Source organism: Lynx canadensis, chromosome D4, assembly GCF_007474595.2.
Source record: "Lynx canadensis isolate LIC74 chromosome D4, mLynCan4.pri.v2, whole genome shotgun sequence".
Taxonomy (NCBI): Eukaryota; Metazoa; Chordata; class Mammalia; order Carnivora; family Felidae; genus Lynx; species Lynx canadensis.
The window spans coordinates 41,980,380-41,998,761 of NC_044315.2; the positions used below are offsets into that span (position 1 = coordinate 41,980,380).

Below are 18,382 nucleotides of genomic sequence, written 5' to 3' on the forward strand. Positions count from 1 at the left end.
TTTTAAATCTCATTTTAAATTTATATATCTGGCATATGGGTGGTTCTAACTCTTGGTTGTTATAAACAGTGCTGGTATAAACATGGGTATGCCAATACGTCTTCAAGATCCTGCTTTCTATTCTTTTGAATTTATATACCAAGAAATATTGCTGGATTATATACTAGATACCTTTTTAATGTTTTGAGCAGTTACCACCCTCCCAGCCGACCATACAGGTTACATCATTTATAGTCCCACCAGTAGCGCACAAAGATTTCTGCTTTCTCGTATCCATGCCAGTGATCTTTCTTTTTTCTTTCTCTCCCTCCCTCCCTCCCTCCCTCTCTTTCTCTCTCTCTCATTGCTGTTTTTTGTAATAAATGGAAATTTAAGAAGTACTCAGAGTGCTTTCTTGGCCGAAAGCCATTATTTTTACCTTTAAAAGATTGCTTCAGCTACCGTGGGGTAATATGTGAAGTATGAGAGCATGGCTAGAGTAGAGGAGTGCAGGGTAGAGTAGAGTGCCTAAAGCCTGGGCTCACTTCTGCAAATAATCAATGTATAGTGTTTATGTGGGTATACTTTATGTTTAGATATGTTTATTTACTACTTTATGAAAATAATCAAAATTAGTTTTGTAATATATTTTGGAAAAAATATAGCTAAAAGTAACATCAATTTTGAAATGTTTCACAATGTAAGCAATAGAGAATTATCTGGAGGAAAAGGCCGACTTTGTAAAACTTGGGTAAAATTTCACCATAATCAGGAAAACTGAACATGATCTGAATCTCAAATATTATACAATTATGTTGATATTTTTTACAGTTCTGTCCCTTTTTTTCCCAATGTGTGTACATTTAAAATAGAGGAAATAATGAAATATCTGCCATTTGTCCTGGCTACTCTTTAAGTAAATGAACTAATTTTTTTATTCATATATACTTTCACTATACAATAATTTCCTTACACAGAAATAGCTTTTTCACTATACAATAATTTCCTTACTATAATTTCAATAAGTACATTTCTATTTTGATTTTCAAATTTAATTGCTTCACATTCTTAGTTTTTGTACCAAGGCACTATGATACTTTTTCATTTTCTGGAAAAAGTAAATTGCAACTGGTATGAAAGTTATTGTTTATACTAAATATTTTTTTAGTTAAGTGAAAACAAAAAAAAATTAAAAACATTACCAATTTTTACTGTAGTTTTTTAGGTTAGTTGAATATAATATACTTCATTTCTTCTTTGATGCTTATTATGTTTGATTATGATATAAGTGCTCTGATTTTAGGCCTTTGAAGATGATTTAATTGAAGCAAGAAAAGAAATTGAAGTATCACAGAGTAAATATAATGCTGTGTCATTACAGTTGAATAATAAACAGACTGAACTTATCCAGAAGGATATGGATATTACCCTTGTCAGGCAAGTATATTCAATTTCAAATGTAATATTATAGCACTGTCATTAGTTATTCAGAATGGCAACATATATGTTTATTATTAACACTCTAAAATGACAACAATAGGTGTTCTATGAAGACATATGTTTGTATATTGAAACGATCTGGATTTTATTTATTTAAAAAAAATTTTTTTTTAACATTTATTTATTTTTGAGAGAGAGAGAGAGACAGAGCATGAACGGGGGAGGGGCAGAGAGAGAGGGAGACACAGAATCAGAAGCAGGCTCCAGGCTCTGAGCCATCAGCCCCAGAGCCTGGCGCGGGGCTCGAACTCACGGACTGCAAGATCGGGACCTGAGCTGAAGTCGGACGCTTAACCGACTGAGCCACCCAGGTGCCCCGAAACTATCTGGATTTTAAATACCAAACTGGGAATCGTTAACTGAGAGAATCAAGGGTTGCACAGGATTGGGAAGAGCATTCTTAAAGAGTGGTTTTGTTTCCGTTTTTAATAAGCATAATGCATTCATTCATTGTTTCCTTCTAAAATTCCCAGCTGGGTATTATATGATATTCATTATTGTTATTTATAATAGGCAATATATGAGAAATCCAATTTTGACTTTTTATTTTATTATGTTCTACATAGATTTAGTTTATGAGATATTCTTTCTATATCAAAATAGTTAATTTTGTAGTGCTATGCAGAAAGTAGGATTCCTTGAAAAATATGTTTTCAAGTGTTTTGAAAGATTTTAAACTACCTATTAATTTATTTCATTTACCTTTATCAGAAAACGATATTAGAATAAGTCATAAATATGTAGGTATATATGCATGCATATCACATATATATGTTATCTATATATACACATGCCTACATTATATACATGTGTGTATATATGTACATTTTTACTTAAACTAATTAAAGTAATCATACAAAGTTGGGGCACCTGTGTGGCTCAGTTCGTTAAGCGGCTGACTTCGCTCAGGTCATGATATCATGGTTCCTGGGTTTGAGCCCTGCATTGGGCTCTGTGCTGACAGCTCGGAGCCCGGAGCCTGCTTCTGATGCTGTGTCTCCCTCTCTCTCTGCCCCTCTCCCACTCACGCTCTCTCTCTCTGTCTCTCAAAAATGAATTAACGTTAAGAAAATTTTTTAAAGTAGTCTTACAAAGTTTTTCATATACCTTTATAAACGATTTCATCCTCTGGTGGTACTACTGTGTATATATGTGCATACATATATATGTGTATATATATATACACACACACACATAAACTATTTACATACGTAATATTATGTATAAACACTATGTATTTCTGTTATGTATAATAATACTGTGTGGTTAAAACCTGATATGTAAATATGTATTTATGTATTATATATTTATATATATAATATGTAATATATATGTGATATATATGTGTACATATATGCATTATGTATATGTACACATATGTATTACATACATGTACATATATGTAATATATGTAATATATACATATGTATATATGTGTGTGTGTGTGTGTATATATATATATAAATTTATTACCTAAGCAAAAATTCATTGTGTTACAATTTAAAAATCTTATTAATAGGGTTGAGGAAAAGTATAACATTTATAGGTGATAGACTGATTGGCTTATCTATTCATGGTATAATTATTTTTGAAGACTGTAATTTGATGAAATCAGAAAAGTAATTTTACATAGTTATAGAATCTTAGATTTTTAAATTTTTTTTTTTTTTTACATTTTATTTATTTTTGAGAGAGTGAGATAAAGCGTGAGCAGGGGAGGGGCAGAGAGAGGAGACAGAATCTGAAGCAGGCTCCAGGCTCTGAGCAAGCAGTCAGCACAGAGCCTGATGCCGGGCTTGAACCCACAAACCGTGAGATCATGACCTGAGCTGAAGTCGGACGCTCAACCGACTGAGCCACCCAGGCGCCCCTAGAATCTTAGATTTGTAAGAAATCTTAAAATTGTCATTTATCCCTGTCTTCTTCTCAATAAGATAATATACCTTTTGGTCTTTGCTTGACACTTTTAGTTGATAAGTTTCTCGTTACTTTTCAAGACTGTTCTTTTCAGTTTATATTGTTAAAATTGAACATTGTTCAGTTGAGTTAAAGTTTGATTTTTTTTACAATATCCACCCATTAATCTTGAATCCTTATTTAGAAAACCTCAGAGACAATCTAATCTCTATTCTATTGCATAGATCTTGAAATAATAGAAGATATCTTTATCAATAACTTTATCTTTTCATTGTTTAACTATTATTTCTCATAATTTTTCATGTTATATACTTTGTAGATGTTACACTGTTTGGGGTTGCATTTCTGAATGTGTTCCATATCATCAGTATCTGTATCATCAATATTTTTCTTAAAATGTAGCACTGATAACTGCACAAAATATTCCAATGATGACCTTTCCCTTTTAGAGTATGATTCGGATGGAACATGGGACATAATCTAGGATGCAGTGTAGTGTTAAGTGCATGGCATTTGAATAATTACATTTTCTCCTAAATTTTGCCCCTTTGTATACTTGAATTTAGTGTATTGCAAGAGCTATAAGCTACAGTAAATAAGGCAGTAATATCCACAGATGGGCATTTTATTACACTATGGTAAAAGAAAGGACCATGTGAAATTTTAAGAGCTTGACTGTAAGGGCTTATAGAGGTGGAGTTGGAAGTTTGGAGCAGAGGACTATGACTCAAACCCTCATTATAGGGTTGTAGTTGAGATGTCTGTGGTATTTTTCCTGAGTTGTCTGAATAAGTTGGGTGTATTATGTGTCTCATTTCCTTTATGATTTTTATTTCTTAGAGGGGGATGGTGGTGATTATGATATACCAGTATCACTTTACTGAATCTGTATATTGCACAAAAGATGCAAAAAACCATAATTGTGGGGAAAACGTTCTAGGTACTTTCTTATTTGGATATACTTTTCTTTATTGATGTATGACAGAGTTGTCCAAGCTTTATTTCTTTATGGGTTTATGTCTTTGGAATTCATAATTATTTGTATATGTATTGAATATTCATGTCACTCACTATGATATGAAACATTGTTGTGAACTCAACCTCAAATGATTTTTATCCTGAATTAGAGTATAAATAAATATCAGTACTTATATAATAAGGTACATGCTTATAATGCATACAGAGCATCCAAATTTATAACTAGAACTTGTATAAAGTGCTAGCCAGTTAGGTTTCCTAACCAAAAGTTATGTCTGAATAGCTAATGATTCTATAATTACATGGAGGGTGGACTAAATGGCTGCATGGATAGTGGGCTAAATTACAGGGACATAGGCTTAAATGAGTTGGGAATTTTTCTTAGAAATTACTTGTGAATCTCCTACAAAAAATTAAAAAAAAATAAAAGTCAAGATAGTGCAGTCATAATTTGGATTAGAAATGTCAAAGTCAGGGCACCCAGCTTGAGCTCAGATCATGATCTCACAGTTCATGGGTTCAGATCCCCCATTGGGTTCTGTGCTGACAGCTCAGAGCCTGGAGCCTGCTTCAGATTCTGTCTGGGTCTCCCTCTCCCTCTGACCCTCCTGCTCTGTCCTCCCCTGCTCATGCTCATGCTCATGCTCTGTCTCTGTCTCCCTCTCTCTCTCTCAAAAAGAAATAAATATTAAAAAAAAAAAAAAGAAATGTCAAAGTCAGAATCCTGAAATTGGATTGGTTGATACACCTGGATTGCTAGTTCCCAGACCCTTAGCAGAAGCAAGTGTAAATTATCTCTGTAAGATGATACAACAATTCTGTCCTCAAATTATATCCACAGTTTTTCAAATTAATATCCCACATATAGTCAGACATATTAAGTATTAAGAATAAAAACTAAAGACCTAAGAACTGGACTTGATAGGAAAAGACCCAGTTATTTGCCTATAATATAATTAATTTGCATAGAAAACTCAAAATAACTTACAGAAACACTTTTCAAATTAATAAGTGGGTTTATTTAGTACACTTGGTAGATGCAGTGTTAGTGAATAAAATTCAACTGCACTTTTATTTCAGCAAAAATTTAGGAAATGGACTTAATATATAGAAATAATATCATTTATAATATGACTAAATATATGAAGCGTATGTGTAATGAAAGCTTTGTGTTACCTCTGTGCAGAAAGTGGAAAACATTACTGACACAAATAAAGGGTCTAATAGGGATATACAAAGTTCATGGTTCAGAAGGTTCAATATGATAAAGATGTCAATTCTCTCCAAATAGGTACTGAGATTTAGAATAATGCAGATTATCAACAACAGAAAACCATTACTACCTCCAGACCAGAAGGAGCAAGGAGAGAAGCTCAAACCAGATCTTGTGAAAAGTCTGTCCTGGAGAGAGGTTGCCTAACAGATGTGTCTTTAGACAGGGGAACAGAGACACTGCCGACTGTGGTTCAGCATAGTGGGAGCCAGGGAAAGAAATACCTTGACACAGTTTGTCTCCTTTACCCTCTCTAATCACCAGCCAGCACTTCTAACTGATCAAATTCAGTCAGAGGCCGAGGACAAGGAGCCAGTGTAATGCAGTCTGTAGAGGCTGGCCTCTTAGGCTAGAGTATTAGAGAGTAGGAAGACATGATGAACATTGGAGAATATATGGTACATTCTCCATTACTGCTCTTTTCCTGGACATTTATTGCTTATTAAGTTTTTGGTATAAACTTTAGAATAAACTTGCATATTTCTTGTTTGGTATTTCATTAGAGCATCAAATTTACAAATAAGCCTGAGAATTGACATCTTTATGATGCCAGTCTTCCTGTCCCAGAGGGTGGTATGCCATTCCATTTGTTTCAGTACCTTTGTATCCTTAGAAATTTGTTTTAAGTTTCTAATGAGTTTTGACATTTCTTGTTAAATTTATTCCTAGCTATTTCATGTTTTTGTTACTATTTTAAATGGGATATTTCCTTCCCCTGTAGTTTACAACTGATTTTCCTTTCATTGCTTATAGTTTTTTGCTGTACATGTTTTGATGTGCTATGATTTGGTGGGTAAAGTGTTCACAGTTCTTTTGTTTTTACTGTGAATTTCACTTTTACTTTTTTGCATGTAAATATTTTGCCTTGGATTCTAATTCTTCTGAAATTAATATTGCTGTTCTTTATTTTTGTTTACATTTTTATGATAAACAAAACAAGTATATAATCATTTAGGATAATGATACATGTGAATTATTAAAAATAATTCATGCATAAGTTATATTAAAAATAATAGTAAAAAGAAAAAATAGCTCACGAAGTATAGAAAAGTACAAAGAAGATAGAGGAAAAGTATTACACTTAAAATACAACTCCAGACAAGTAAAAGCCATTAAAATTTTGTGAGAATCATTCTCGATTTTTCTCAATTTACATTTATAGATTGAATATTAGGTGGATAGAAATTTTTAGATAAAAGGGACTATACTGAACGTGTTCTTTTAATAAGTAATAACTTCAGCTTTTTATGATATGATGGAACAATGAGACACTGATGTGAAATTGAGGGAATTATTAAACCTTTCTCTATAAAAAGCACTGACTCTCTCTAAAGCTAAGAAGGAAATGGCATGAAAAACTTTGGAGGTCAATCTCATTATGTATTTTTTTAATCCACATTTAATCTTTAGTTCATTTTGAGACCTGCTGTGTAAACTTTGGAAAATAGAACATACATTCAACCATTTTAACTCCTGATTTTGCAACTTGAGATATATGACACTTGTAACCAAAGTGACCAAAGATGTTTAGGATTAGTTCTGTATTTTGCTTCAGTGCTCATCACCTAAATTTTACTTTTGATGTGTTCATTCCTTCACTCTATTTTGATTCACCTCAGGGGCTCTTTTTTATTTATTTATTTATTTTTCTTTTTAAATATAATTTATTGTCAAATTGGTTTCCCTACAACACCCAGTGCTCATCCCAACATCAGGGGCTTATTTTTAAAATTTTTTTTAAACATTTTTATTTATTTTTGAGAGACAGAGACAGAGCATGAGCGGGGGAGGGGCAGAGAGAGAGGGAGACACAGAATCCGAAGCAGGCTCCAGGTTCCAAGCTGTTAGCATAGAGCCCCATGCAGGGCTCGAACCCACAAACTGTGAGATCATGACCTGAGCTGAAGTCGGACGCTCAACCGACTGAGCCACCCAGGCGCCAGGGGCTCTTTTTTAATAGGGCCTTCCCTGTTGCTAGAGTATGCTTTCTCCCCCATTGTCCTCGTATTTAGCCATGTGACTTATTTTGGCCTGTGAGACAAGAGTGAAAGTAATATATGCCATGTCCTAATGTTTTAAAAGAAGCATTGCTTGATTTGCCTTTGCTTTTCGTCCTCTGCCACCAGAATAGTATATTCCTAATATAGTCTGCTGCTGCAGTTTGAGTCTTAAGATAGAGGAAAGCCACATGTAATGTGAGCAAGCAGTAAATCTTTGTTTTTATAAACCATCCAGATTTTTTTAAACTGCAGAATAACCTAGAGAAGCTGCTGGAAACCCTCTGTCAGTCTTTGGTATCAAACTTGATCTCCACAGGGATATTCCTAATTTATCCCATGGCCCACTCAATCCCTTAGATAGCATCACTGTAACTAAAAAATCACCGGATTTATCTTTCAGGAATCCCGTATTTTTAACAGCACTTGACATTCTTCTTGAGGAAATGTTGTCGGTTCTCAGAGCTGTCTCAAGTCTCTCATACTTTCCTTTACTCCTTTTTATCTGTGTCTACAGGAAATTCTCAAGTTTGAACCTACCAATTAACTTTATTTTCCATAGCTTTTATTTTCCTTATAACTGTAATTATGCATTTTGATGTTATTATGGTATCTTTCCTTTTTAACAATATCTCTTTATGTTATCCTTTTCATTTCATCCATTCAACAACTGTCTTATCCCATATATCCTAGCAAACAGAGCATGAGGGAAGGATTAAGTCCTGATTGCTTACTTAGGAGATTCAATTCCAGGGGTAAGTGAGTGAGAGAAAGAGAGAGAAGAATGAGGCAGGCAAGGATAAAGAGTAATTCAAGGAAATGCACTATTGTGCTGGCTACTGCTTTGTGATGAACCATGAAGAGATAGCAGGTGCACTGAATTTGCTACCCAGGGTGATTCTGAACAGGCTGTAGGAGAGAAACGATGCTCTAGAGCAATCCATCGGATGGAAAAAGAAAACAAGTTACCTGTCTGTTTTCTTCTTGTGTTTTGTCTTACATTGATAAAAGTTTGCTGCATATACTATGCCTATGTTGTAGCATTTTATCCTAATCTGGAAATGGTACAAGGAGACACACACACTAGGCATGCAGCTGGTTGACTTCAAGCAGTGGAGCCAGATGAGCTGTATAAATTTCATAGGCTTAAGTGGCAGTTAATAGGCTGAGACAGAGCAAGGGAATGAGAGTCTAAGAGGCAGGTATAGACTGAATCTGGAAATATGCATAAGATGTATATAATACAGCAACAACTACAATAAGGGACAGGAATTACCTTAGGTGCTCTGTTTGTAGTAGTGAACAAAAAAGTTCCTACCTTCACAGAGGCTTTATTAAGATCATCTTTACATCTTGTCTTTCTATTGATAATTTAGAGAAGTGTGATGATTTCTTTTTTATACATTTTCTAGACCTTCCTTCTAATTCCTTTAGTAATTTCTACTCAGAGGTATACTTTTCCTCCGAGTATGTACAATAAATTTTCTTTTTTCTTAATTCTTAGTACTCCCCTTCTTTAGTAAGTCCAGTTTGTTTTTCTTTACTTGTTTTCAAACGAGGAAAGATCTAGACAAATTAAGTGTTTGCTAGTGGTCCAGACGTGTGCCTTTTGTAAGCTTTATTGCTTACTTTGATACTAATCAAATTCCACATTTCGTATTTGCAACAATGATGTACATCCCATTGCATCTGCTTTTCAAGTAGAAAGAAGAGAAAGAAAGTTATCTCGATAGTGTAAGATCATGCTTCCATTCCACTTACTGGGAGTATGCCTAGGACATAGCATGGGATGAGAGACAGGGGTATGCTATTCCCTTAGTTGATTTTTAATCCTCAGGTGCCTCATAGTGTGAGCATTTCCCTATTCTTGAGTATGTTTTTTTCTGACTAAAGATACATATATTTTGTTCCACATGACCCTTAAATGCAAGCCAGCTACTGATCTTCTCTTTAAGAAATAACAAATATTTCTAGCATTGGAAGAGAAGTAAATTTGCTGTGTTTCACATTGCACTGAAAGATGGTATGTGTTTTCTCCTCATCATGTCCCCGTTCTAAATGCAACATTTACTTGGGTTTCCAAACATATATCTTGACTATATACTGAGATAGAATTTTATTATACATCTATTGCCTATCTTATTTGATAATTTTTACCAGTATTATTCTGGAAACGGCAGTACTCAGCAAGCATTCTTACTATGGGTCTCTCTTCCCCTCCTCATGTGAGCATTATATATCCTGCAGGCATTGCGCCATTATTGATTCTCTTCTCTCTCCTCTCTTGTTTTTGGACTGTTATTTACTGCAGGTTTTAGTTTTTTAAAATAAATAGTTTTTTAAAATAAGTTACAAAAAGATGATGCTATAGTCTGAATGTATCCACCCAAAATAATATGTTGGAATCCTAACGCCTAATGTGATGGCATTAGGAAGAGGGGTTTTGGGGGATGTTTAGGTCATGAGGATAGAGCCCTCATGAATGGGAATAGTGTTCTTCTGAAAGAGACCTCCCCGAGCTGCCGAATGTCTGTCTACCTTGTGAGGATACAAGAAGTCTCTGAACCAGAAGAGAGCCCTGACTGGGCACTCTGATCCCTGACTTCCAGACTCCACAACTATGAGAAATAAGTTTCTGTTGTCTGTAAACTACCCAATGTATGATATTTTGTGATAGCGGCCTGAAAGGACTGAGACAGACAGTGTATGTTCATGTATCTGTATGGATGGAGGGATTGTTGTGCTATTTGGAAAACGATATTCCAAACTTCTAAAAATAGAGCTCATTTCTCCCATATTAATATTTATCGTCTTCAACAACTGTTTGCATATCTCCTTTGTTCCTTCTTTTAAGACTTACCTTATAGAAATTAATTTTTAGTTTGAGGTTATAGTTTAAAAAGTTCCATTAAAAAATACAGTCTCCAGAATACATATTATAATGTGTTGTTCTGTGAAATGTATTTCTATAAATATTTTTCTCTTCAAATTGAATATACAAAATATGTTCCAATTTTATGTGATCTGTTTCACATGGGATTCCCTACCATGGAACTCTGGCAACCCCTATACCAGGAAGTAGGGTTTTCCTGGACCCTTAGTGCCATCATTACTACCACTACCAGTTCATTTGTTCTCCTCCTTACCAGTTGCACCCGGGATTGGTTGGAATCACTGGTTTTCACCTTGTGTTCTCCTTCCTTCTACCTTTTTTTTTTTTTTTTTGCCTTATCTTTTCCTTCAGTCTGGATTAGAAGAGTCACAGGAATCCCAGCCCAGATCTCTGAGGTTGCAAACTAGTGGTGCTTTAAGAAACTTTGGTTTGAAATTTAATTTGCCTTTTGGGATTCCTTTTAATGCATCTGAAGTTCTGTATAATATGCAATGAAAGGCTGACTTACCCTGTATTCAAAACTGGTAACTATTGTTGGCATCAGTACTTATCAATTCTTGGAACTGAAGTGTAACTTAATTTCAATAAGAAGGTGGTGCTATGTCTGTGTATCCAAGGTTTTTATTACTATCAAGCTATAAAAGAAAATTGATAAGTATTTGGCTTTGAAAGTCATAGTAGTTCTATCAATACTTTCTAGGTGTATGTGATAAATATTAAATACTTTATATGTTATTTCTTTCATTAATATGTTTGCCTGCAGTAAAAAATAATAGATAAAAAAACTGGAAGACGATCTATAACTTAGATGAACACAGTTATTTAACTGAGATGGTCTTTATTCATGCTTGTCCCTGTTTATGGCTCGCTTTGCACAGGAAGGAGTTGCAGGAGCTGCAGAACCTGTACAAACAGAACAGTGCACACACAGCACAGCAAGCGGAGCTGATCCAGCAGCTCCAGGTTCTGAACATGGACACACAGAAAGTACTGAGGAATCAGGAAGACGTCCACACAGCCGAAAGCATATCATATCAAAAAGTATGCTTCTATTCTGTCATAAAAATGTAAATTTATATGGATGCACTTATACAAATATATAGAATTCAATTTTTTTTCAGATTTCAACATTTCTTTATTACTACTCCCTTTTATATATGTTTCTTCAAAATTAAAAATGAAATACAGCTCAATTTGGTAATATTTAAAATTTTGTGACTTTTCTATATGGCTGTTAAAGTTGAAACATTTAAAATATAGATGCAAATTTACTCTGTAGGATATTGTTTTTATAAATTGGAATTTCGATATCTACTATGAAACATACTGTGACTGTAGCCCCCATACCAGAAAGGATTTGGGGAATGGAATTTCTCAGCCTTCTATTATGAGAAATCACTCCTCTGTTATGATTATAGTTTATGACCTAAAGCAGTCTTTCATTATAGAATTGTGCATTGTTTCATTGGCAAATCTGCACAGACACAAATGGATATGCTGAGGAAGGCTTCAGGGTCAGTATTTTCCAAGGATGTTTCTCTTTTTTGTCTGCTTCTTTTAAGTAGTCATTTTACTTTACAGTTGTTTTAGGAACCACTTAAGAAGGCTTACCCAGCTATTTAGGCATGCTGACTGACTCAGCAACAATAATTATGGCTAGTAATTAAAAAAACCACCTTTATTGAATTCTTTATGTTTTGTGTAGTGTACCAAGTTATTTATAGAAATAATTTGGTTTCTGTATAGGTCAATCTCATAAGATTGATTTTATTCCTTTTTAATAGTTGAGGCAGCCAAGGCTTAGAGTGGTTAAATAGTGCAATCTGTGTTGTTGTTTTCTATTTAACTCCCTCTTCTAAAAAAGGACCATGAAAATCCAATACCTATAATTAACATTTTTATGTTAGTAGTAATAGTAAATAACTATTAAGTAAACGTTAAGCACTTATTTTTAAATAATGCTTTGGAACAGTGGTTTTCAATCTGTATTCTGTGTTCCTCTAGAGTTTCCCTCAGGACGCAGATGATAACGAGGGAAGGGTAGCGCCTGTTCTCTCCACTTAGAATAGAGCCGCTTCCTCTTTTTGTTCTGTATGGTGGGATTGCCTATTTTGCTTTTGCCTCCAAACCAGGCTCCATTGCTAAAATGACTTGGAGAATTGGATCTTATTAGTAACTTTAATTTTTTCATCCTTTTCACTTGTATATTTACCTCAAATATTTCTTTTTCTTTCTTAATTTTTGCTTAAAAGCCCCCCACCCATGGCAATTTATATTCAAATACATCTTTAAGGTTGCTTGGTAATAACCTCATAACCCTTTTCTCTTATATGCTAGTACTTCTTTTACTCTTTCTACTCTCAGCAAGAAAGAACTTGGTAAAGAGGAAAAAAAGCAGTGTTTCCTTGGCTATTTCATTTTTCAATCTTGTGTTCTAAGAATTTTTTTTAGTTGCTTGACTAAAAATTTAAGACAAAATGTTTCAGCCTTAATTCTACTTTTTGGCTGATTTTCTTTAGCAATCCCTACATAGAGCAACCATCTCTTTTATAACCTACTTGAGAACTTTTGTAGATTCTGAATCATTTCACACAATTGAATACTTAAGCATTTTAAATTAAAATAATTATTACCAAAGTATTAGATGCTTGTGATAAATTCTTAAATAATACAGAAGTGTATGAAATAAAAATATAAAGTATTCTGCCTGCCAACCTGAAGCCCTTGCCCCAGAAGTAACCACTCTTAATATTTGAATGTATCTGAGAATTTCTCTAGGAGAACAGAATATTTTAAAATTATTTTCTTTGTTAATTATACAAACATTACAAGAATACATTATTATAAGAAACAGAAATAATAGTATAGAAGTCCTGATACTGCTAGTCTAACAGACTCGAATACCCTTCCACTCACCCCAATTCATTTCATCTGTCCCCAGGGATAATCATCTGAGTAGTCATTCCAGACCCTTTTCATGCATTAGATATTAGATGTGTGTGTACATACACACATAATCACAAATCGAGGCATGTTATAATTTTAATATTTATTAACTTACACTGACTGTTCTTTAACTTGTCTTTAACTTGTTCTTTAACTTGTCTTTAACTGTTCTTTAACTTGTTCTTTAACATTTTCAAAAATGTGCATTGGATGTATTTCCACGACAATACATGGAGTTCTGGCTCTCCTCCTGTTCCTCTTTGTCCTCCAGCATGAACATATATAGTGTGGATTTATAATTTGATGATTATTACTGTCTTCCTCTCCAACTTTTTGTTGTTACCAACTTTCTCATAGAAGGAGATGTTCCCCATCTCTTCTATAGCATCATTTCCTTACTGGACCATTCCTAACCACATAAAAACAGGCCGTTATGTCTCTGATCTGGGGAAAAGAACAAAACAAACAATAAAAAAACATGTATTGACCCCCAGTATATATATATTCCTTCCTTCTCTTCCTTTTCCTTTTCCAGCAGTATTCCTTGAAAAACTTGTTTTCTTGAAGTTCACCTCTCTTGTTCTCTCTTGAACCAACTCCAGTCAAGTTTTTACCCCTTTCATTCACTCTTCTAAAATTTCTCCTCTCAGAATTACTTGTGACCACCACATTGCTCAATTCAGTGATCATATATCAATCCTCATTTAATGTATCAGCAACGTATGTCTTAGTTGATGACTCGCTGTTCCTTGAAATACCTTCTTTCCCCCACCCCCTCTCCTGACTTGCAGTGCACTAAGGTTGTATAGTTTTCTTCCTTCAATTCTAGCTGTTCCTTTTCTGTTTCTTTCACATCTTTTCCTAGTCTCCATGTTGTCTAAATGTTAAAATGTCCCAGGCCCTAATTATAGGATGTTTTTTTTTCCTGTGTTTAAATTCACACCCTAGGTGATTTTATCCAGTCACCTAGGCTTTCAAAATCATAATTGTCCATATGATGACTCCCACATTTGATTATCTAGTCTGGATGTCTTGTGTGAACTTTAGGAAAGATATACATACATATATATCTATATATGTATATCTATCTATCTATATATATACACACACACACATATACACATATATACATATATACACACATATATACATATACACACATATATACATATATACACACACATATATGTTTTTTTTTTTTTTTTGAGAGAGAGAGAGAGCGAGCAAGCATGAGTGCTCCTGTGCCCAAGTATTGAGCGAGGGAGGGGGCAGAGGGAGAGGCAAAGAGAGAATCTTAAGCAGGCTCCATGCCCAGTGAGGAGCCCAGTGTGGAGCCCAATGCAGGGCTTGATCTCACAACTGTGAGATCATGACCCGAGGCAAAATCAAGTCAGACATTTAACCAGCTAGCTGAGCCACCAGGCGCCACTAGGAAAGAGTATATCTAATTGTGTACTTAACATTTTTTAACTTGTGTGCCTAATAAGCATCTCAGATTTCACACCTTCAAACTAAGCTATTGTCTGCTTTGCCTTCAATACATGTCTGAAATTCTGCTACTTCTACTACCCCTGTTGTCACCATTCTGTCCAAACCACTATCATGTTTCACATGAATTCTTGGAATAGTTTCTCATTTTATTTCTTTCCTCCTGACCTTATCCCCTTTGAGTCCATTATCAACACAGATGTCAGGATGTTCTTGCTAAAACTTAGTAAGTCCTTCCTTCCTTTACCTCCATCCATTGGTTTCCTGTCTCATGAAAAATAAAACTCCAAGTTCTTGCTATAACCTGAGAGACTGTACATGATCTGGCTCTTCATTACCTCTCTGATCTCATTTTTGCAATCTCTTCTCCTTAATCTCTCCACTGCAGCCACACTTAATTCTGTTTTTTTCCCTTGAGCATCCAAGTATTCTTCAACCTCAAGTTCTTTGCATTTGCATCCTCTTCCTGAAAGCTCTTCCCCCTGATGTCTGCATAGGTAACCTTTTTACTACCTTTATTCTTCACCTCTTACAGCTTAAAATCTAGTTGATCACTGATAGTTGAGTAGCAGGAGTAAGATGATGTTGTATGTATGTATGATGTAAGTAATGTATGTTGTAATAGCAGAAGTACATAGCTTGGACCTTTTCCTATGTTTAGGGATAAGAGACTCCCTTTGATGAAGTGATATATGTGATATTTATTCTGAGAAGATAAGAAGACATCAGTGAAGCAATTTAATTTCTTATAATTCTTCTTATATGAAATCTACCTTAAGTCATAAATTCCCTAGTTAATGTCTTTACCAAATTGGGAGAAGTAGAGCTTATCAAACTCTAATTTGGAGAATTTTGAAACCTTATGCATGTTTCCCCAGGATTATGACAATGCTCCAAGAATCATTCTAGATAATGAGAGGTTTAATGGGAATATATTGTGCTTATGAATAATATAGGGGCAGGAAAAAAGAGCAAACTGACATCTGATGCTAAAGATCTGGCTTAATTTCCCTATTTAGTCTATTTCTTGTACTCTCTTTTCTCTACTTTTTTTTTCTTTTCTCCACTTTGAATTCCTGTTTCTTCCAACTTGTTCCTCAAAAGTTACTTCTTAGAGGTGCTGTGTAGGAAACTTAACTGATTTTTTACTTGATACTCATTCTGAAATTTTAATTCTCTTTGTGGTATTTTAATTTTAAAGTAATTTTAGATAATTATAATTGTTCATTCATAAAGTTTTCATTAGTATACTCACCTACACTCAATTCAGAAGTCCTTGATTATTTATTTATATTTTGTGAATTTTGCCTGAAGTTAGTAGATACTAGATTTAATTTTTCTTTGGTAGTCTATGTGTAAATAATTACCCATCAAAACACAGAAAAAACCTTTTATAATTCCATCTCCCAGAGGCAAATGCTGTTTAACATTTTGAATATTTTTTCAGTTTTTTAAAGTGCATTTTAACATATCTGTGGATACACTAATATCTTTTATTTCACATTATGTTAAAACAATATCATGACATATAACTATTTTGGGAATAGCAATATATTTAACCATATTTCCAGTGTTGATCATGTATGTTGTTTAAGTTTTTTACTATTATAAATAAAGGTGCAATAAACATTTCCTTGTTGTCAGTTCAGACCATTAGTATTCATTAGAGAGTATGGAATATGCAGACACACACACACACACACACACACACACACACACACACACACCTCACACCCAGGCCTAGGAAACCATTCCTTTTATGAAAAAGCTAGTAACATCATATTAATGCTTTACAGTTTACTCTTAGTTCATACATAAAAAAGCCTCATTTAAGTTATTAAATGTTGAGAATGCACAGGACATCATGAAGTTTGAAGGGGACCTGCCAGCCACATGAGAGATGATCAGTAAATGTTAAATTATTGAACCTTAAGGAGTTGTGTGCAATGATATACCACTTTGGATAATGCAGTTTAAAAATCATAGATTCTTATTTGAAAGTAAGAGTATTTTCAAACTTTGCAGGCATATTTTTCTGTCTTAATTTAAATATTCTAGTCCACTTAATTTTTAACTATTTGGGTGAGTAAATAGTTCTAAAGTGGTAAAATATGGAGAAACTAAGAAGACAAGTAGAAAGGCCATCTAGTTGGAGCACAATCATAAATAAACAATATAAGATTTTATGATAAGCCAAGGAGAATCTGTGTTTCCATTTACACACATTATTTTAGAAACACATGATACAGGCTGAGGCACAATGCAAGTCATATCCAGCAACCATATAGTAATAGTGGTGAACATTTATTGAGCTTATTGTGTATTAGCAACTGGGAAAATGCCTTTTGTGTCACTAAGTCTCACACCAACCCTATGTGGTATATTATTATTATTCCTTATTGTTTTATAGATCAAGTATTGAGGCTTAGAATATTGTTTAAAAATGGTAGAATTCAAATCTAGGTGATCTTGGGTCCAGAACCCACAATCTTAAACTCTATTACAAAGCCCACTGTATCATTCAGTTATACATAGAATAATGTGGTCTTAAACGTTCTGTAAATAGATTCTGTAAACTTGCATTATTCATTCTCATCAAAATTCTTTTAATGTTCAGTAACTTTATGTTGGGAAATTTATCTTGATACCTAAGTTAAACGTTACTCAAAAGAGTTCATTGCTGGGTGCCTGGCTGGCTCAGTCAGAAGAGCATGTGACTGGTTCTCAGGGTCATGAATTCCAGTCCGATTTTGGGTGCAGTGCTGACTCCATTACATCCTTTTTAGTGAAGAGGGATCCTCGCATGTTACAATCCTCTGTGCAAAGGGCTGTCATCATTGTTCTTCAGCCACTCTTTGTCCTGGTTATAAAAATGTAGTTTCTTTTATTATGCTATGGCATGGCAATTTTAAATTTTTTTTAAATTAAAAAAAATTTATATTTATTCATTTTTGAGAGAGAGACAGAGTACGAGTGGGGGAGGGGCAGAGAGAGAGGGAGACACAGAATCTGAAGCAGGCTCCAGGCTCTGAGCTGTCAGCACAGAGCCCAACACGGGGCTTGAACTCATGAACTGTGAGATCATGATCTGAGCTGAAGTCAGATGCTTAGCTGACTGAGCCACCCAGGCACCCACGAGTTAGGTCTTCTTAATTTACTATTTCTCATGGAGTTTCTGTTTCCTCTGTGCTCTTTCTTTCAATTCTCTTCTCTTAACTCTTTTTTTTTTAATTTTTGTTTTCCCTCCATTTCTCCTCCTTTCTCCCATTTATTAAGTTGATTTATTCCATAATATTCATTCCATTATCAGGAAAGATAAAATTAGTTGCCCTCAGCGGTAAGTTGAGGGGAACCTGAAAGGGAGACAAAGGTGAAGAGAGAAAACTGGAAAAAACTTTGAGCCCAGGGAAG

General features: G+C 34.4%; 1 protein-coding gene across 1 annotated transcript in view; it reads left to right on the forward strand.

Moving 5' to 3' along the window:
• Positions 1-18,382, forward strand: part of CNTLN (centlein) — a 312,305-nt gene that overhangs the window by 110,939 nt on the left and 182,984 nt on the right. Inside the window, exons 6-7 of the mRNA XM_030293937.2 lie at positions 1,283-1,416; positions 11,416-11,578. Coding sequence (XP_030149797.1) covers positions 1,283-1,416; positions 11,416-11,578 — 297 coding nt within the window. The remainder of the gene's footprint in view (positions 1-1,282; positions 1,417-11,415; positions 11,579-18,382) is intronic.